Source organism: Hemiscyllium ocellatum, chromosome 12, assembly GCF_020745735.1.
Source record: "Hemiscyllium ocellatum isolate sHemOce1 chromosome 12, sHemOce1.pat.X.cur, whole genome shotgun sequence".
NCBI lineage: Eukaryota > Metazoa > Chordata > Chondrichthyes > Orectolobiformes > Hemiscylliidae > Hemiscyllium > Hemiscyllium ocellatum.
The window spans coordinates 88662021-88684591 of record NC_083412.1 but is presented as its reverse complement, the minus strand read 5'-3'; the positions used below and the strand labels follow the sequence as shown (position 1 = coordinate 88684591).

The following is a 22571-nucleotide window of genomic DNA, read 5'->3' as shown; positions in this document are numbered from 1 at the left end:
AGCTTGCTCACTTGCAGTACCGTATTCTGCCACAATGTCTGAGTATTCATGCTGTAAGTAAATTATAACAGTGATGTGTATTCCTCACGTATTACATTTCTATTACTTATTGTGTGTTTTCACATTAATTTGCAAAGGTACATTTACATAGATTTTTTTTAGGGATGTTGATGTCTTGAAGCTTCATTTGGTCAAGGTTTACTGTGGTTATTTGTACCTCTTAATTGTCTGGAATATTGGACCAACCGGCACACTCTTGGTTCCATAAATGCTGGTTAATGAAATGTTTGTTGTATATAAAATTATAAGTGGCATGCATAGTGTAGTTAGTCAGAGTCTTTTTTCCAAGGTAGAAATTTCAAATACTAAGGGCTTAGGTTTAAGGTGAGATGGGAAGATTTTAAATAAGATATGTGAGGCAAGTCTCTTACACTTAGGGTGTTAGGTGCCTGGAATGCATTGCTGTTGGGGAGAGTGAGGGGGTGGTAGAAGCAGATACAAAAGCAACTTTTTACAGTCATTTAAGATATATGAACAGACCTGGAATAGAGGGTTTTGGGCAATATGCAGGCAGATGGGATTAGGTTAGAATGCATCATGGTCAACACAGATATGGTGGACCAAAGGACTTATTCCTGTGTTAGATTGTTCTATGTTCTGTGTTCTAGTTGAGAGAATTTGGTGTGAGTGAGACTGGGTTTTATCAACATACAAGCTATTATGTTATCAAGACTAAATATTTAAATGGAAAATATGAGAAGGCCAAGGATAGGTTATTGGGCATGCCAGAGGTATATGAAAGGGAGCAGGAAGAGAAGCCATTCCAGTTGACAATCCTCATGATTCATGTTGTTCAGCAGGCATATGTATGTTGTATGGAAGGCCCAACTGAGTTAATTATAGTTCTCTATGTACAGACTCCAAATTTTCATGGCATACTATTCATATTCTTTTATATGCATAATTTGTTATTATCCCTGTATAATAGTAAACAAACCTTACTTTCTATGTTTCTATATACATAGATCCACTTGTTATTTTGGGATCGTATTTATTTTTCCGTACACAGGCTCTGTTGTTGATTCGACATAATATCTTGCATTAATTTTTTAACAGCTTTGCAAGAAGAGACAATAAAAACTGCAAGATAAAAGAAATGCATTTACTCAATGTCTTTTATAAATATCAGTATTTTTTATTACAGGCCAATTGCCTGTTCATCTTTACATTTGTAGAAATGATGCACTTCACCTTGTTTCACACCCTCGATTGTCATTCTCTCTCATGGTGGCTAGGATATTTTAGTTCAGTCTGGATAGAGAAATCACTGGATTCAGAACTTACTATGTCTGTGACAACAGCATTAGAGCTCATAACTTATCAAAAAATGATTCAATGTTTCTAGTCAATAACATTGCAGGAAAGAAAATTGCTTGAAGAGCTGAGGGGGAAACTATTGCCAAGTACAGAGTTGGAATAAATCAGAAGAACAATGATGCTTTTGCTGTCTTAGGCACTACCTGCTCTCATTTATTATTAGATCAATGGAATTTCAATCAGCTTCCAACGTTGTGTTTAGTGATGTTGAGTGAGAATTTATTTCCTTGAACATCCTGGATATGGTGGAGGTGGGGTGTACTGCAAGGAAGCCTGAGGTGTGGGTGTGTAAGGTGGTGGGAGATCTGCAGGATAATCCATCTCATAGTCATAACTGTAAGGCGGAGGAGGAGGAGGGACTGAAAAGAAAGATTGAGAACAAAATAAATGAGCAGAGGTGGCAGCCAACAGTATTTACAAATAATAACTGGAATATTAAAAAAGTCTACTCTGAAACATTGTCTACAGCAAAAAAAATGATGCAATAAATCATTCGACAGCATACACCTACACATAGCAATATATTTTACTAATGATACCCAGTAAAATTATAAAATTATCTACTCGAATTGAGTAACTGGGACATTATTTTTCTTGCATTCCTGATTTAAAAAACATTTTTGTTGTTGGTTATTTCACAGCTTTCCAGCACAAATAAATTAATGGATTATAGAAAAGTTACTTAGATGCTAATCAAAAGCTTTGCTTATTCTTATGCTCATACTGTCCCCTGAGGTTCTGCCACATAAATACTTTATTTAGTCAGTCATATTCATATTTATTCATTCTAACTTATTAATGGGGCTGTTTTCCCTGGAGCATTGGAGGTTGGGGTTTAAACAATCATGAGGGGCATAGATGGGGTAAATAGACAAGGTATTTTCCCTAGGGTGGGAGAGGCTAGAATGAGAGGGCCTAGATTTATGGTGAGAGGGGAAAGAATTAAGAGACCTAAGGGGTAACTATTTCATGCAAAGAATGATGCATGTATGGAATGAGCTGCCAGATGAAGTAGTGGAGGCTGGTATAATTACAACATTTAAAATGCATCTGCATGGGTATATGAACAGGAGGGGTTTACAGGGATATGGGCCAATGAATAGGAAGACTTTAGAGGGAAATAGGAATAGATTAATTTAGGATATCTGGTCAGCATGAACGAGTTGGACCAAATGGTCTGTTTCCGTGTTGTACATGTCTACGACTCAAAATAAGATGTTGTGGTTGTGTCGGTGTTGGATTGGGGTGGACAAAGTTTAAAAACCACACAACACCAGGTTGTAGTCCAACAAGCTTATTTGGAAGTACTAGCTTTCAGAGCGCTGCTCCTTCATCAGGTAGCTGGGGAGTAGCATCATAAGACACAGAATTTAAAGCAATAGATCAAAGTGTCATGCAACTGATACGATATATTGAACAAACCTAGATTGCTGTTAAGTCTTTTATCTTTTAGAATGGATTGCAGGTCCCAGTTGAGGCCTTTCTCAACCTTGGGTTCATGTCACACTACACTACACAATACACTCTCTCATATACACACACAGTCTTACATACACACTCAAGCAGACCCTCTCTCAAACACAAATTTTCTCTCAGACACAGACATACACCTCTCATACTCATACCCAAGTGAACACCCTCTCATTGGCATATACTCCGTCACACTCATGCACACACTCTATCATGCATGCACACATGCAAACACACACTCTCACATACACACAGTCATGCACTAACTTGCACACACTCCCACTCCCACACATACTCTCTCCCTCTCTCTCTCTCTCCCTCACATTGCATGCACACACACACGCATGTAAGTATGGGGTGAGTTTGCATATGCAGAATTGTATTTACAGATACATTCTATTTTGTTCAAAAAGCACTCATTCTCCAGGCAGTCAATCCATGTGACATTTTAGAAACTCCTACTTTGGAAATAGAACCAGTCTGACTTAAGATTGAGATACAGACAGACTTTAACCTCATACCTTTAATGCATTATCTGAGATGAGATGTCACCTTTTATTATAAAACCTTATCTGGAGAATGTGACTTGAAAGAAGTTCTGGGATTTACATGTCAATGAACTAAAACCTGCAACCCATTCTAAAAGATTAAAGACTTACTTAGAGTCACAGAGATATACAACATGGAAACCTGACCATTCAGTCCAACTCATCCATGCCGACCAGATATCCTAAATTAATTTAATCCTATTACCCAGCACTTGGCCCATATCCCTCTAAACCCTTCCTATTCATATACTCATCTAGACTTAACAGCAATCCAGGTTTGTTCAATATATTGATAAATTGCATAACATTGTGATCTTTTGCTCTAAGTTATGTGTCTTATGATCCCGTTCCACATCTACCTGATGAAGGAACAGCACTCCGAAAGCTAGTGCTTCTAAATAAATCTGTTGGACCATAACCTGGTGTTGTGTGATTTCTAAATGAGATGAGAGCCCATGATGTCAGGGGCAAGGTAATGGCACGGATAAACGATTGGCTGACTGGCAGAAGGTGGACAGTAAGGATAAAGGGGTATTTTTCAGGATGGCAGCTGATGACTAGTGGAGTTCTGCAGTGTTCTGTGTTGGGATTATAACTATTCATGTTATATGTTAACAATCTAGATCAATTGATTGGTAAGAGTATCAAGGGTTACAGGGAGAAGGCAGTTGAACGGGGTTAAACATATCAGCCGTGATTGAATGGTGGAGTAGGCTTTAGGGTCTGAAATGCCAAATTCTACTCCTTTATCTAATGGTCTTATGTCAGTCTGTTGACTGATCCATGCAGACCAACAATACAGAAGATCACAGAGATTAAAAACAGTCACAAGGAAGACATAAAGGTGTCTCCTAGACCTTAGCTAAGTCTGGAGAGTTTGGTGGCTGTGGGAATGGAGTTATGGAAAAGGGTTAGAAAAGTTAGTGAGGGCACAACAGGATGGCATCATTCTAAGGCTGGGGGGTGGAGGGGTGCTTCTGACTGACACTAGAAATATCCCACCTTCCTGCTTAACAGCAACTTGCACTGTCAAATCTGCCAGGCTGTTTGCCTTCTTCTATCTTCCTCTGCTGAAGTCTATTTGATTCCTTCATGTAGGGTCAGGTTGCATTGGGGAAGATGTTAGCTTGCTTTAAAATATACAAGTGGTGGGGCAGGTGGGGTGAGGGAGAGGTGTGGCACATGGCAGCATGGGAGCAGTAAACTTCACACTAGAGGAGGGTAGACAAACTGTAGAAGGTGTTGGAAGCTAGGGCCATAGCTTGGAGTACACATTTTAATGTACTGTAAATTACAAACTTTTACACACATAGAAATGAATGTCATTACTCTGAAACACATTAGCTATATAACAAAGTAGTAATGAGAGCCTATTATGTTGTAAGTATTTTTGATAATGACACAAAAATAAGTAGGAAAGCAAGCTGGAAGTATGTTGGAAAATGTGAGGTTTTCCACTTTGGTAACACAAATAGAAAACAAAGTACTATTTAAAATAAGAGCTTGCAGAATGCTGTGGAAGTGAGGGGTCTGGGTATACTGGTATATCAACTACAAAATCACTGAAATGCAGAAGCATTGTAAGTGGATTGGAGATATGCCATGAGGGCTCATAGAAGGTGGCACATGTGGATGCCAATGCCTGTGGATTTTGGGGTTAATGTGATTGGAGCTTATGAGCCTCTCCTGATATGTTGCTGTCTGGTTTGCAATCAGGAGGTCATTTGGAGTATGCAGAGAAAAAGTGAGAATAGCAGATGCCGGAGATATCAGAGTTGAAAAGTGTGGCACTGGAAAAGCACAGCAGGTCAGACAGCATCCAAGAAGCAGGAGAGTTGATGCTTTGAGCTTAAGCCCTTTATCAGGAATATGGGTGGGGGGTGGTGGGGTAACAGGGCTGAGAAATAAATAGGAGAGGGGGGTGGGGGAAGGTAGCTGGGAAGGTGATAGGTAGATGCAAGTGGGGGATGATGGTGATAGGTTGGAAGGGAGGGTGATAGGTGAGAAGGACAATGGATAGGTAGGACAGTTCAAGAGAGTGGTGCCGAGTTGGAGGGCTGAATTTGAGATGAGGTGTAACGGGGGAGGTAGATGAGGAAACTGGTGAAGTTGTCGTTGATGCCATGTGGTTGGAGGGAGCCAAGGTGGAAAATGAGGCGTTCTTCTTCTAATCGTCAGGTAGCCTGGATTTGACGGTGGAGGAGGCCCAAGATTTGCATGTCCTTGGCGGAGTGGGAGGGGGAGTTGAAGTGCTTGGTGGGTGAGGTTGGTGGGTGTGTGTGTCCTAGAGATGTTCACTGAAAGGTTCCACGAATTGGCATCCTATCTCCCCAGTGTCAAGAAGACCACATCAAGAGCAACAGATACAAAAGATGACGTGTTTGGATGTGCAAAGAATCTCTGCCAGATGTGGAAGGAACCTTTGGGACCTTGTAGGCGCAGATTTTACACCTCTTGCAGTGGCAAGGGAAGGTGCCGGGAGTGGAGGGTGGGTTGAGGGTGGACCTAATGAGAGATGCAGAGTGCATGGTCTCTGCGGAATGCAGATGGGGCAGGGAGGGAAATATATCTCTGCTGGTGGGGTCTGGTTGTACGTGGCGGAAATGGCAGATGATAATGCACTGTATCCAGAGATTAGTTAGGTGGAAGGTGAGGACCGGGGGTTTTATCCTTGTTGTAGTTGGAAGTGTGGGATTCAAGGGCAGAGATACGGGAAATAGAGGAAATGCGCTGGAGGGAATTGTTGATCACGTGGGAGGGGAAGTTGCAGTCCTTGAAATAGGAGGCCACCTGGGATGTCCTGGAGTGGAAGCAGATACAGCAGAGGCAGAGGAATTGGGAGTAAGAGATAGCTTTGTTACAGGAGTGGGGGTAGGAGGAGGTGTAGTCCAGGTAGCTATGGAGGTTGATGGGTTTTAAGTAGATGTCTGTGATCAGTCAGTTGCCGGAGAGGTCTAGGAAGGGGTTGGAGGTGTCCGCGATGGTTCAGGTGAACTTGTCAACGTGGAAGGTGTTTGTGAAGTTGATGAACTGTTCAACTTCCTTGTGGGAGTACGAGGTGGCGCCGGGACAGTCACCAGTGTAGTGGAGCAAAAGGTGGGGTATGATGATAGTGTAACTTCAGAAGATGGACTGTTACATATATCCGATGAAAAGGCAGGCCAAATGGGTCCATGGTAAGCATCTAGTCACATTGCTCATGAAATGCATAAAATGTGAATTGAAATGAACTTGATGTCGATATGAACCTTGCTGGATATGGCATCCAGTTTTGCCACACTCCTTGCCATAGACCATGTAATTCACCCTGCCCCCCTTTTTTGTCATAAATTTGCATTCTGTTGCAAAAATATCTGCAGCTGATATTAATCTGAATCAGTACTAGTAACCAATCATACAAATTAAACATATAATCTAACATACCAGTTTTCATTATGAACCTCAGCTGTCCAAAGATTTCATCAGCTGGGGTCATAACCACAGAAGTTCATAGGACCTTCCCAAAAAGGTGTGGTCAAGGCTCAAAGTTGGACATTGTGAATTGAACCACAACTGGACAAATCAACTTTGACAGAAAATTGGTCAAACTAATTTAAATAGCAGCCAGAGAACAGTGTAAATGAAGATCAAAGATTGAAGGGGAACCAGTTTACAACCAGCCCAAGGATTGTGTATTGACTGCCTGAATTTGTGCACTTTATACCTTCCAGAATGGTAACAGTGAAGGGTGTTGGTGTGACCCTATTGGATGATTTAGTCCCAACTCATGATCTCACTGGCCAAAGGTCACAGAACCTTATAGAAGGTCCATTGTGAGAAAGGATAAAAGCACACACACCTGAAAGCCAGCCCCTTGGTGAAGGTGCAGTGAAGAATTCCAGCAACCCTAGAAGACCCAGGAGAAGGTCTGCCTTGATTTGCAAGATCCACATTTGTAGAAGAAAGCCATCTATGTGGGAAAGGATGGAGATTCTAATGGCCATGCTCAAACATGTGGATTATATTGGATTCAGGTTAGTATACTTTCTTAGACAGCTAGAACTAGACAGAAAGGAAATATTGAGGGAATTTGGGAAATGCGCACATATGTTCTAGCAAGGACTATTTTGTTAATAAAATCAAGTCGAATGACAAACCAAATTCTGTATCCCTTTGTCCGCCTCACCGACAAGAGCAAAGTGGAGAAAGTGTTTTTAATACATAAACTGGTTGAAGTGTCTATAAACAACAAATGTGATTTTGATCAGCTTGTCCCTGGCACAGCTTCGCTTAACAATTGTGTGATAGCTGAGATGATTGACTTTTAATGTCAAGCCATCCTGAATGATGCATCCTCCATCTTGATGAGACTGAAAGGAGCTGGGGTGTCTTGGGGGTACCATTGTCTCATGCATTTGTGTTTCCATGGAGTGGAATATAACAAGAGGACACTAGCAAGCAAGAAGTTGGTTTGAAGTGTGTCTATTTCAAGGCCAGGAGTATCTGGAATAAGGCAGGTGAACTTACAGCATGGGTTGATATCTGGGATTTTGATGTTATGGCCATTTCAGAGACATGGGTAGAACAGGGACAGGAATGTTTGTTGCAGGTTCTGGGATTTAGATGTTTCAGTAAGAACAGAGAAGATGATAAAAGATGTGGGGGTGTGGCATTGTTAGTCAAGGACAATATTACGGGCTGCAGAAAGGATGTTTGAGGACTCATCAACTGAGGTAGTCTGGGCTGAAGTTAGAAACAGGAAAGGAGAAGCCCCCTTGTTGGGGGTTTTCTATAGGCCTCTGAATAGTTCCAGATATTTAGAGGAAAGGATAGCAAAGATAATTCTCGATGTGAGCGAGAGTAACAGGGTGGTTGTTATGGGCGTCTTCAACTTCCCAAATATTGACTGGAAGTATTATAGTTCAAGTACTTTAGATGGGTCAGTTTTTGTCCATTGTGTGCGGGAGGGTTTTCTGACACAGTATGTGGACAGGCCAACAAGAGGCGAGGCCACGTTATATTTGGTACTGGATAATGAACCTGGCCAGATGTCAAGATTTGGAGGTAGGTGAGCACTTTGGTGATAGTGACCACAATTCAGTTATGTTTCCTTTAGTGATGGAAAGGGATAGGTATAGCTGGAGGGCAAGAGCTACAGCTGGGGGGCAAAGGCAATTACGATGCAATTAGACAAGATTTAGGATGCATAGAATGGGGGAGGAAACTGCAGGGGATGGGCACAATAGAAATGTGGAGCTTATTCAGGGAACAGCTACTGTGTGTCCTTTAATCAGTATGCACCTGTCAGACAGGATGACGTTGTTGAGCGCAGGAGCCATAGTTTACAAAGGAAGTTGAAGAAGAAGGCTTTTGTTACGATGAGATGTAAAGGGTCAGTTAGGGCGATTTGAGAGTTACAAGGTAGCCAGGAAAAACCTAGAAAGAGAGATAAGCTGTGCAAGGAGGGAACATGAGAAGGCGGATAGGATCAGGGAAAACCCTAAAGCTTTCTTTTGGTATATAAGGGATCAAACAATGACTAGAGTATGATTAGGGCCAATCAAGGACAGTTGTGGAAAGCTGTGCGTGGAGTCCGAAGAGATAGGAGAAGCGATAAGTGAATAGTATTCACATTGGAAAAAGACAACATTATTTAATAAAATACTGAGAAACAGGCTACGAGACTGAACGGGATTGAGGTTCAAAAGAGGAGGTGTTAGAAATTCTGGAAAGTGTGAAAATAGTTAAATCCTCTGGGCCTGATGGGATTTATCATAGGATTCTCTATGAAGCCAGGGAGGAGAGTGCATAGCCTTTGGCTTTGATCTTTTATGTTGTTATTGTCTACATGAATTGTACCAGAAGACTGGAGGATAACAAATTTTTACCCTTGTTCAAGAAGGGGAGTAGAAACAACCCTGGAAATTATAAATCAGTGAACCTTACTTTGGTTGTGTGTAAAGTGTTGGAAAAGTTTATAAGAGACAGGATTTATAATCATCTCGATAGGAATAAGTTGATTTAAAGAGAGTCAGCACGGTTTTGTGAAAGGTAGGTTGTGCCTCGCAAATCTTATTGAGTTCTTTGCAAAGATGACCAAACAGGTGGATGAGGGTAAAGTTGTTGATGTGTTGTGTATGGATTTCAGTACGGTGTTTTATAAAGTTCGCCATGGTAGGCTACTGCACAAGATACTGAGGCATGGGATTGAGGGCAGTTTGGATCAGAAATTGGTGAGCTGAAAGAAGATGGAGGGTGGTGGTTGATGGGAAATGTTCATCTTGGAGTTCAGTTACTAGTGGTGTACTGCTAGGATCTGTTTTGGGTCTGTTTGTCATTTTTATAAAAGATAAATGTGTAGAAGGATGAGTTAGTAAATTTGCGGATGATACAAAAGGTCGGTACAGTTGTGGATAGTGCCGAAGGATGCTGTGAGTTAAAGAGGGGCATAGACAAGATGCAGAGCTGGGCTGAGTGGTGGCAAATGGAGTTTAATGCAGAAAAGTGTGCGGTGATTCACTTTGGAAGGAGTAACAGGAATGGAGAATAGTGGGCGAATGGTAAGATTCTTGATAGTTCAGATGAGCGGAGAGATCTCGGTGTCTATGTACATAAGTTGCCACCCAGGTTGATATGCCTTCTTAACAGCACTATGGTGTGTTAGCTTTTATTAGTAGAGGAATTGAGTTTCAGAAGCATGAGGTCATGCTGTAGCTACAAACCTCTGGTGTGGCCACATTTGGAGTACTGTATGCAGTTCTGGTCACTGTATTATAGGAAGGATGTGGAAGCTTTGGAAAGGCTTCAGAGGAGATTTACTAGGATGTTGCCTGGTATGAAGAGAAAGTCTTACAAGGAAAGGTTGAGGGACTTAAGGCAAGTTGCATTAGAGAGAAGAAGGTTGCGAGGTGACTTATCCATACAAAGTGAGGGATACTATGTGTCCAGAGTGACGACCTAATTTTCTCCAGTTTCTCCAGCCTCTGCACGGACCTCCAAGATCTGTGTCTGGTAAGAGCGGAGAAAACAAAGTCAATCAGCATAAGCAGATTCTCAGTATCGTACAGCTTACAGGGAACATTGGTGACTGTAACATGTGCAGAAATTGTCTCCAGTTGCAGCTGCTGGAAATCTATACTTTTGATCTGGAGCAGCAGTTTGAGTCATTATGGCAAATCTGCAAGATTGAGATTTTTGTGGATAATACATACAGTCAGGTGCTCACAGTGCAGGTAAAGTATGTACAGGCATAAAATGAATGGGTGACCACCATACAGAGTAAAAGCACTAGAAAGATAGTGCAGAAGTCCATGGGTCCACCTTCCAGTCTTACAGATTTTTCATTTTGGTAACTGCTCGGGGAGATTGTTTCTCAGTGGAATGTAGCAACAACCAAGTCTGTGTCATCATGTGTGGTTCAGCTGCACTGCATGAGGGGAAGAAAAAGTCTAAGAGCAATAATGATACTGGATTCTATCATAAGAGGAACTGCTAGTTGTTTCCTCCCTGGTGCTTGGCTTGTGGTCAACAACAGTTCCAATAACATAGATAAAAAAAAGAATGGGGAGCTGGAAAATAAAGGCACAACCTCAATGGTACCATATATATACTTGTGTATAGGTTGATCACATGCATAAACTGGCTCCTCAGTTTTTGCCAAAAAATCTTGTATTTTCCAGAGATCTTGTATATAAGTTGACCCTACCATATCGCATTAAATCACATGCATTCATTCATATTGGTAACTCTATTCATCGCTCTTTGTTTACTTTATCGCATCTCTATTCATTCATTCGTAACTGTACTTATGGCACTTGGTTTACTACAGCACGTTTTGATCGATTGATTCATTCATTCATTCAGACCAGTCTATCGGTACTTTTCAGTTTGTTCTCTATACATCCAAAAGTTAATATTGTTAAAAAGTTAACCATTTCAATTGTGCCATTATATCTGAATAAAAGTGAGATATATTAGCTACATAGCAGTATATCTTTAATTCCATGACAAATGTGTTAATGTTGCTGAGGTTCATGACATATGAGAGTAAATGGGAGGGAAAGGGAAGAATTTGATGGGAAAGTTCAAGATACTTACACATCCAGAATTTAATAAATATTTCATTTAAGTGTGCCATTATACCAGGCCATGACGATGTTGAACAGTGTGATTTTGCAGGATTTCAATGAATCTTTGACATGTTAAATTTTCGTACCAGTCTCTTGCTTTTATCTGGTAATTATCTTTACCATAATTCATTGAGTTTTTCTTCTTTGCCTGTGACTGTTTGTTTTTTTTCAAAAGATTAGATTAGATTCCCTACAGTATGGAAACAGGCCCTTCGGCCCAACAAGTCCACACCGACCCTCCGAAGAGTAACCACCCAGACCCATACCCCTGACTAACACTTTGGGCAATTTAACATGGCCAATACACCTGACCTGCACATCTTTGGATTATGGGAGGAAACAGGAGCACCCGGAAGAAACCCACGCAGATATGGGGAGAATGTGCAAACTTGTGCAATCAAATTGACTTTTGCTAATAATTCTGTATTTTGAACTGCAGCATGAATTTCAGCCCCTCAAAACTTGTGCCTGTGTATTAGTCGACCCCCTAATTTCAGCTTTATAAAACCATTTTCAAAATTTGACCTTTACATAAGTATGTACGGTAATAATCTCAGGATTACTCTCAGTATAAAGTATTAGCAAGTTTTGGAACAATAGAACTGACAAGATTAGTGGCTAGAGAGATGTTGTAGAAAGAAGGATTTAGATTTCTGAGGTGTTGGGTCTGATTCTGGGGAAAATGGAAACTGTACAAGTTGGATGGATTTACCCAAGCAGGACTTGGCCTAATATCCCCCAGGGTCATTTGCTGGTATTAAGATTTAAACTAAAATGGAAGGGAAAGGGAACCTGAGTTGGAAGACACAGGAAAGAGAAACAAAATTAGAATTGAAAGCTAGAAAAGTAGAAACAGGAACATCAAGGTTAACAGCAAATAGGGCCATTGTACAAAAAAGTGAATAAAAATGTTAGAAAGGCATAAAGACTATAAGATGTAGGAGCAGAATTAGACCATTCATATCATAGATTCTGTTCTGACATTTGATCATGGCTGAAATGTTTCTCAACCCCATTCTCTTGTATTCTCCCAGAAACCTTTGATCCTCTTACTAACCAAGAACCTATCTATCCCTGTCTTAAATACACTCAATTATTTTGGCCTCTATAGCCTTCTGTGACATTAAGTCCCACAGATCAACTGTTCTCTGGCTGAAGAAATTCCTTCAGTTCTTCTCAGTTCTTCACTCTGAATCTGTGTACTTCGGTCCTAGTTTCTCGACTAGTGGAAACTTCTTCTCCACTTCCACTTTATCCAGGCCTCTCAGTATCCTGAATGTTTCAGTCACATCACCCTCATCCTTCTAAACTTCAAATACAGACCCAGAGTCCTCAATTGCCTCTCATACGACAAGCCCTTCATACCCAGGATAATTTTTGTAAACCTCCTCTGAACCTTCACCAGTGCGAGCACATCTTGTCTGAGATACGAAGCCCAAAACTACTTGCAGCATTTTAAATGTGGTCTGCCCAGAGCCTTTTATAGCCCCCAGCAGTAAATCTCTTTTCTTGTATTCTAGCCCTCTTGAAATGAATGTCAACATTGCACTTGCCTTTCTAACTGCCAATTGAATCTGCATAATAACTTATCTTGTGAACTAGGACTCCCAGGTCTCTTTGTGCTTCAGATTTCCACATTTAGAAAAAGTCTGCACTGTATTCTTCCTACCAAAATCTACCTCCCATTTTCAAACACTGTATTCTATGTTCCACTTCTGTATCCACTCTCCTAGCTTGTCCAAGTTCTTCTGTAGCTCGCTGCCTTTTCAACACTGCCTGTCTCTCTACCTATCTTATGTTGTTTGCAAATTGAGGAACAATGCCTCCAGTTCCTTCATCCAAATAGTCATTATATACTGAAATGTGAATGCTTGTTGTCCAAAAACACACTCCTTTGGAACTCCAATATTCACCGGCTGCCATTCTTAAAAAGACCCCTTGGTCTCTACTCTCTGCTTTCTGCCAGTCAGCCAATCTTCTATCCATCCCTAACAACATGGGCTCTTGACTCATTTAATAGCCCCCTGTGCGGCACAAATAGGTCATGTGCACTGGCTTTTCTTTATCTAATGTGGTCATTATCTCTTCAAAGAATTCTAATTGATTCCTCAGGCATGACCTCTTATTGATGAAACTGTGCTGACTTTGCCTTATTTTACCATGCACTTTCAAATACTCTGCATGTCCTTAACAATTAACTCTAAAAACTTAGCAATGACTGAGGTCAGGCTAACTAGTCTATAGTTTCCTCTTTTACCTCCGTCCCTTCTTACATTAACCATTTTCCAGTCCTCTGGGATCCTTCCTGACTCCAGTGATTCCTGAAAGATCACCTTCAATATCTCTACAATCCCTGCTATCTCCTTCAGGACTCTGGGGTGTAGTTCATCCAGTATAGGTGATTTATCTACCTTCAGACCTTTCAGCTTCCCCAGCACCCTCTCCCTATTGATGGCCACTACACTCACCTCTGTCCCCTGACTCTCCTGAAGTTCTGGTATGCTGCTGGTGTCCTCCATTGTGAATACTGATACAAAGCACTTATTCAGTTCCTCTGCTATTTCTTTGTTCCCCATTACTACTTCAGCCTCATTTTCCAGTGGTCCAATGTCCACTCTTGCTTCTCTCTTAAGAAAGAAAAAAAGAAATGTTAGAGAGAAGTAGATTCGTTTCTAGATAGTAAAGGTATTAAGAGGCATGAGGAGACAATGGGAGTACAGGATGGCGATATAGGATTAGCTATCTTGAATGGGGGGGGGAGGCTCAATGGGCCAAATGGGCCACTCTTGTTCTTCTTTTCTGTGGTTCTAACACATATTGAGACAGAGGCAATGTAGAAGAATGGATAAAGGCAAAATTAACATGAGAAATGACTAGATAGGAGACGATTTGCACATTACAAAGCAGATTAGATGTATTTCCTTTCACAGACATTTTGGGATCTGTATATGAATAATTTGATATGTGACATTGGACAACTATTTTATGGTTGGGAGAAGAACAAGATTCCAAACCTTTGATTTCTAAAACATTCCACCATTGTGAGTTTCTTCTGTGTCTGTTGCAGACTAATTGATAAAGTGTTACAGTCCATGTCGAGAATAATAAAACTAAAAAATTCATGCTCCCCTCCTCCACCCCATCTTCAGCAAATATATAACCTTTCCCTAGCTCCTAAACAATCTGAAGGAGGGTACTGGACCTGAAGTATTGACTTTGCTTTCTCTCCACACATACTGCTAGACTTTTGGATCCAGTGACCCTTCCTCAGAATTGGAACCTTAGTTCATAGTTTCTGCCAGCTTCTAATGGTTCCAAGTTTCCTCAGGAAAGGGAACATAAGAAGGTTCAGATTGTTTTACTGGGAAAAGTAAAAGGCTTTTACACTTGTAGGCAATGGCAGCAGGCTGTATCATAACAATGGAGGATGTAATAAAATATATATTATCATCATTTGGAACATGGATTTCAAAAAAGAAACCGATAGCTGTGAATCAGTTCTGTGAAGGTATTTTTTAGACATGATACACCATCCTTCATTTTACTTAAAGACAGTTCTAAATAATAGCAGTTCTATAAAAAAACAAAAGTTGTTGGGGAAGCTCAGCGGGTCTGGCAGTACCTGTGAGAAGAAAACGGGGTTAGCGTTTCGGGCCCAGTGACCTTCCTCCTTATCAACCTCATTATTATAACAAAACGTTTATGTCACGGTTAGTCCTCGAAGACTGTTGAGACATGTTTTTATCAGAATTCTACCAAGCAAATTTGACAGAATTTGTTTTATTTTCATCTCGTAATTATTAAGTTCCACAAAACTAAAAGTATAGAAGCTAAAATTAAAGTGAGTGGAGGTCCAATAAACCAAGGCGGATAAATGGAGAAATTGGCACATGTCTGGGTTCATTAAATGACTGTTAAATCAAAACTTTGCTGATTCTTTGTTTCTTACCAGTGAATCGACTGACGGTATTGATATGAGATGCCTGTATCACACCCACACGTGTGCTCCCACTGTTTTTGATACACATGCAGATACAAATAGCTATTCCAGCAACTACTCCCATGAGAAAGACAATCCCAAATACGACACCTGCTATTGCTGTGCCTCTGTAAAACAAAGAATTGTTACTGTGAGATGGGGATGCAATTGGAAATTAAACTATTTTGGCTTGATGAGTTACATTGAGCTGTTTGTGACTGCTTTTGCCTTGAGTCTAGGGAGGTTTCTCTCCATATTTTACCAAGTATCTCTCATTAATTACCTACTCTCCCACAATGGTAATATGTCCATCAGGCTTTGAGTCCAAATGCATTAATGTTGAGGCAGTGTGGAAACAGAAGGAAAGAAAAGGAAGCAATTAAAATCCTGGGACACTGGGCTCAAAGATCTATGGATCAAAAATAAGCCTTTTCAGTCACAAAGAAGACAAATATCAGAAACTTGCAGCTCCAAGTAGACATCATCCTGAACTGAGAGACAGCAAACAGATATATCATCATTGCAACTTGGACTTCTTGCGGTGAGGGAGAAAGAAAAGCAGCTAGTTGGCTCATTTAACTGGACAGCCGTGTTAATCTGATTATAACTATGGAGCGTGGGGTTTAATCCTCATTTCAGCTAGTGTGGATTTGGGACCTGCCTCCTTACCATACCAATGGTGAAGGTCATGGTCTTAACTTCAGGCAGGTAATTTCAGGAAAAGATATACCATATCAGAAAAATTATGTAAGTTGCCTTCCAGCACATTCATGCTGCTTTTCCCTAATGAACCTTTTTTTAAAAAATTCATGGTAGTAGTGGTCATGGGTTTGGAAGTTGCTGACCTGATGAAATTTTGCATCTTGTGGGTGGTACAGACTGCTGCTATTGAGTGTCAGTGGTGGAGGGAGTGAATGTTTCTGAATGTGGTGTCGATCAAGTGGATTGCTTTTTCCTCGATAGTTTCAATCTTCTGGAACATTGTGGAGGTGCGGGCAAGTGGGAGTGTTCTGTGGTACTCCTTACTTGTGCCTTGTAGTTGGTGGATAGCTTTGCAGTGACAGGAGGTGAGTTACCACAGAATTTGGAGCGTCTGAAATGCCAGTATGCCCACAGCACTTGTATGGTCAATGGTAACTGATAGTGGTCCATTCATTGATGGTAATGCAATTGAATGTCAAAGGGTGATGGTTAGATTCCCTCTTTTTGGAGATAGTCATTGGCATAAATATAACTTCCTAGTAGTTAACAGAAGATGTTGTCTTGCTGCATTTGGACATGGACTGCTTCAGCATCTATGGTGTTGTGAATGTTGCTCAACATTGTGCAATCTTCAGTGATCATCCCCACTTCTGACCCTATAATGGAGGCAAGGTCATTGATGAAGCAGCTAATGATGTTTGGGCCAAGAACTCTCCCCTGACAGACTCCTGAAATGATGTCGCAGAGCTGAAATGACTGACCTTCAACAACTACAACCATCTTCCTTTCTTTGAAATATTTTCAATCTTTAGCAGTTCGAGCTGAAGATTGCTTTAGCCTTATTCTGCACTGATGTGCTGTTTTCCCCCATTACTGAGGATGGGGATGTCTCGAGTGAGTTGTTTAATCGTCCACTGCTGTTCATGACTAGATATGACAGGACTGGATATTTGGCTTGGGAATAGCTTAGCTCTGTCACATGCTATTTGGCACACAAATAGTTCTAGGAGAAAGTGAGGACTGCAGATGCTGGAGATCAGAGCTGAAAATGTGTTGCTGGAAAAGCGCAGCAGGTCAGGCAGTATCCAAGGAGCAGGAGAGTCGATGTTTCGGGCATGAGCCCTTCAGCCCTTTCCTGAAGCAGGGCTCATGCCCGAAATGTCGACTCTTCTGCTCCTTGGATGCTGCCTGACCTGCTGCGCTTTTCCAGCAACACATTTTCAACACAAATAGTTCTGTTGTTTCTTCACCAGCTTGAAACAACAGTTTTAGCTTTAGTTGGTACTGCTCCTAATGTACCCTTCTGAAATCTGCTACATTGAGCCAGGGTGAGGTTTGGTGGTCATAGTAGAGTTGATGATATGCCAGGCCGTGGGATTACAGATTGTATTAGAATACAATTCTGCTGCTGATGGCTCCCAACTCCTCCTGCATGCTGAGCTTCAGTTGCTAGATCTGTTTGAAAACTATCCTATTTAGCATGGTGATAGTGCCACACAATACGATAGAAGCTATTCTTAATGTGAAGACTGGACTTCCGTTTCCACCAGATTCTGGATTGGTGGTGCTGGAAGAGAACAGCAGTTCAGGCAGCATCCAAGGAGCAGTAAAATCGACGTTTCGTGCAAAAGCCCTTCATCAGGAACTGTTTCCACCAGGGCTATGTCGTAGTTATTTTCACTGAGCTGTCATGAATAGATGCAACTGTAGCAGGTCAAGTGTGTCTGACGTCAAGTGTGGTTTTCCCTCTTGTTGGTATCTTCCTGCATGCCACAACCCTAATCTGGAAGCTTTGTCCTCAAGGGCTCAACCTGCTTATCATTAGTGATGCTTTCAAGAACTCTTGGTGATAGACATTGAATACTACCCTGGTAAATTCCATGCCCTTTTCACCCTCATGCTTCATACAGTGTTCATCATGAAGGAGTACTGATTCACCAGCTGAAGTATGGGGGTGGTGGGTAAGAGGAGGTAAAGATAATCAGCAGCAGGCTTTCTTGCTTTTGATGCCATGAGATTCACAAGATCAGAGCCAATGTTGAGGATTCTGAACGAAACTTCCAACTTTATACCTCTGTGCTGCCACCTCTGCTTTTGCCTCTGGGATGTACCCAGAGATGATGATGATATTGGTTGGGGCATTGTGTGTAATGTATGATTCTGTGAATATGACTATGTCAGGCTATTACTTGACAGCTGACACAGTTTTTGTACTAGTCCCGAGGTGTTAGTAAAGAGGACTTTACAGGCTTGACGAGGCTCTGTTTGCTGTTGTCATTTCCATTTAGTTTCATATTTAGTTAATGAAGTCAAGTGGTCCATTCAGTTTTGATTCTCATTTGTGACTTTCTAGTGTTGATACTTGCTGTGCCACTTCGGAGAGCAGTTAAGAGTCAACCATTGTTATGGGGTCTGGATTCATATGGAGTGCAGATTAGGTAAGGATGGCAGTTTCCTTCCCTAAATAATATTAGTGTCATAATTGTGTAAGTGAATTAATTTTTTTTACCAGATTATTTCTAAAACTTTTCTCACCTCTCAGATTAAATTCATTGGTTTGTTGTGACTGGGTTTTTCTAAATACTGTTTTGGAAACAGGGTGAAATGTTTGCATAAAATAAAACAAAACTGTGGAAGCTGGAAATCTGAAACAAACAAAACCAAAAATAGCTAGAGAAACTCAGCAGGTCTGGCAGCATCTGGCAAAATTTGAAATGTTTGCAAATTCTCCAGCCTGCATCAACCAGTGTCTGCCACTAGATGGAACCTGGTCAATTTAAACTCCTTCAGAATAGTGCAATTTTAACATGCTGCATTTACAGTTCCTGTACTTACATTTATATTGAATTCTTTTTTTAATTTTTAAATTTATCAACGTTATTTTATTTATTAATGTAGGGATCTAGTATTGTACATCATTTCAACTTCATTTTTTAATTGTTTTGTGCTGATAAAAATCCTTAAATGTCTCACTGTAATGTTACTTTTGTACTTCGTGATTTGATTTTGCAAGATATTTCAGCTAGGAATACACAATGTTCAGTATTTAATATCTATGCTATTACTTCTCTGCTAGAAATGTCCATAGAATCTTAGCTCTAGCTTTAACATTGATTCCTAAGGGAAAGCATGCTTCACTTAAGGTAATCTCACTTAAAGTCGTGATTTTTAGAAACACAAATGTGACTTTAAATGGGGACTTAATTATGTTCTTTTTAAAGGCATCATTCTGTTATTGTTTTGCCTGTAATTATTCAATCTAACTTATTCAGGACTGGGCCATCCTGAATCCACTGAAAGTAGCCCTCCTCTAATGAAGTAATTTAACTTTGGCAAAGATCTGGAAAATATCCACATGAAAATAGTATCTTTGTTGCAACTGGTGTCCCTTACATCTCTAATCCATTCTATTCTATGCTTTTCATGCCATACCCTTGTAATCCTATCAGCTGCTTGTGCTCCAGTTGAATAAGTATCAGAGCAACTACCATTAATTAAAGATTAGAAAAGTAAGCTTTTTTTAAGATGGCCTGTGAAAGACATGTAGACAAACAGAGCTTCAGGCTTTGCTCCTCACAATTTGAGTTTTCTCTAACATTCCTCAAAAGAACTTTAAATATTTTCTATCTGTGAAGTGGGCAGAGAGAAGAGAAAAACAGATAAGCAAATTTGTTAGGCTCATATACATATTTCACCATGGTGTTGTACTGAAATAATTAACTATATATCGAATCAATTGTCATCTCATAGGTGCAACATCTGATTTGATCAATATCTGATAAATTAAAACAGTCTGAATGTTAAGAAAAGTTGCATTTCTATAGCTTTAAAGAATTGACTTGCTTAGTACTTAACAGTCCTTCTGGTGACTATATTGGAGAATGCACAATTAGTAGAATTACAATAAATTATGGTTACAGTTTGATCTGTGTGTTTTAAATCTGGAACTATGACCCCATTGGAAATGTACAAGAAATCTCGAAATTGGCATTATTCTGTGAAACTGTGACATCTTATGAAAACAAAACGTGTTGTCGGAAGCAATGTATAATGTTAGGTTGAATTTATATTTTGTATTTTGTCTTGTGTTATGAAGATATGGCTTTCGAGTCCTTGGGAACTTGGAAGCCTATTCATTTACATTACCTTGAATGAGATTTTTGAAATGATGATCTGGGTGTGAGTAGTTCAGTGTGTTAAAGTGTAAAAGCAATGTTTTTGTCTACTGACACATAGAAGAAAAAACTAGATTACAGTAGACATTAAATGATCAGAGAGATCAATCCGGAAAGTCAGTCTGTCTGTGTGTGAGTATGATAGAGTGGATGCTGAGGTGTCAAACACCGTCATAAGAAATTTGACAGGAACTGCTGGAAACTGAATTTATGGAACTTGTGTGTTTGGTCTAAAGTTAAAATAAGATTGAGTTTAGTTTGTAATTTGTTTTAGTTGTCTCAGGAAGATTTATCAACTGAAGAAAATTAGCATCTAGTGCACACATAGAAACTCACTGGAGAAAAAACGTGCTCAGTGACACTGGTCTGTTCGAGAAGAGTTAGTGTGGAATAGTGATGACTCTTTGTTGAGGTTGGGTGTTTGCAAGGATCTTACTGAAGACAAAAAAAATGTGAAATTCTGATGTCGGTATTGAAATATTTCCAACATTTTATCTAGTATAATGTAGTTCATGTTCGTTCTTGTTTAATAATTGTGTTAAAGGTACACTGGCAGACGTTTGTTAATGTATTCAACAGCTAACCTCTATATCTTTTAAAAAAAAAGTTAGGATCTACCAAGCCATATTTTATTCTGTGGTCTGATTTGTGAAGTGTTAACATCAGCTGGGATCATAGCCGTGTTCTTTAGGTGAGATATACCTTAGCAGGCATAAAAAACTCTGTTTTGCATCTATGAAGCTAATATGGTTTGCTGATGGTTTAATTAGTAAGCATGCTTTAGAATGTTAATTGACCCATGAAGCTTAGAATATACTAGGTTCATTTCCCGATATTCAGCTTGAAAGATGCTACAATTGGCTATAGTATGCCAAAGGAGAAAGTGAGGTCTGCAGATGCTGGAGATCAGAGCTGAAAATGTGTTGCTGGAAAAGCGCAGCAGGTCAGGCAGCATCCAAGGAGCATGAGAATTGACGTTTTGGGCATGAGCCCTTCAGGAATGCCAAAGCTAAGGAGGAACAGGAGGAAATGGAATCAGGACTCCTGATTATTCAGAAATACCTGCTAGAAAATAATATCTGTCGCTGTCAGTTGAAAACAAGACTATGTTCAATTATTTTTATTCATTGGCAGGATATGGACATTGCTGGCAAATGAGATTAATTGGGCAATGAGAAGATGTTGAACCACTTTCTTAAAACACTGCAGTCAGTGTGATTTACATACATCCAAAATGCTTTTACAGCATAGGAACAGGCCCTTCAGCCCAACATATTTGTGCCTACCATGATGCCATTCTAAACTAATCCTATTTGCCTACACATGGTCTTTATCCTTCTATTCTTGCCTCTTCGTGTGTCTGTTTAAATGCCTCTTAAATGTTGCTATTGCGTCTGTTCTACGACCTCCCTTGGCAGCACATTCCAGGACCTATCCTCTGTGTGGGAAAAAAAAATTCCTTGCACATCGTCTTTAAACCTTTCTCTCTGACCTTAAACCTTAGGAATTTTAGAATTTTTATAAACCGAGAAAACTGCGGATGCTGGAAATCAGAAATAAAACAAAAATTGCTGGAAAAGCTCAGCGGATCTGGCAGTAGCAGTTGAGAGAAATCAGAGTTAATGTTTTGGGTTCAGAGAGAGGTTGGACTCTGACAGAGTTCTGAGGAAGGGGCACTGGACCCAAACTTTAACTCTGATTTCTTTCCATTTTAGAATTTTTCCTTTGTGGGCACTGAGAACCTGACCCACTGACAAAGAAAGAAACAGCAATTATTTTAAAAGTGGGATTGTGTCTAATTTGGATAGAAACTTGGAGTTGGTGGTCCCCAGGTACCTTCCAAATTTAAACAGCCTTCAGTCTCCTACATCTATTTATATTAATAATTTTGGACTTTTCTTGTGTATAAGGTCATTACACAACTGAATCGCTTACTTTGATCCTCCAATTATCTAAATATGAAATATGCTGTTACTTTAGTTCAAATCTTGTTCAATACAAATTAAAAAGTCAATGCAACATGCCCTTTGAATTAATTCTCTCCCTTTGACTTGGTATTGTTTAATGACTGCTCATGGATTCATCCTGTTTCCTCTTCAACTAATAATGCTGTTGGACTATTTCTTATGTTTTTCAGGAAGAAAGACAAAAAAACCTTTTAAACAGCCTATTAGAGTTGAGTAGAGATCTTCCTTGAGTAGAGATCCTTTTA

General features: G+C 40.1%; 1 protein-coding gene across 1 annotated transcript in view; it reads right to left on the bottom strand.

Annotated features, from left to right (window-relative positions):
- Positions 1 to 1596: 1596 nt before the first annotated feature.
- Positions 1597 to 22571, bottom strand: part of cyyr1 (cysteine/tyrosine-rich 1) — a 43843-nt gene continuing 22868 nt past the window's right edge. Inside the window, exons 4-5 of the mRNA XM_060832830.1 lie at positions 15453 to 15610; positions 1597 to 1736 (exon numbers count right to left, since the gene is read on the bottom strand). Coding sequence (XP_060688813.1) covers positions 1597 to 1736; positions 15453 to 15610 — 298 coding nt within the window. The remainder of the gene's footprint in view (positions 1737 to 15452; positions 15611 to 22571) is intronic.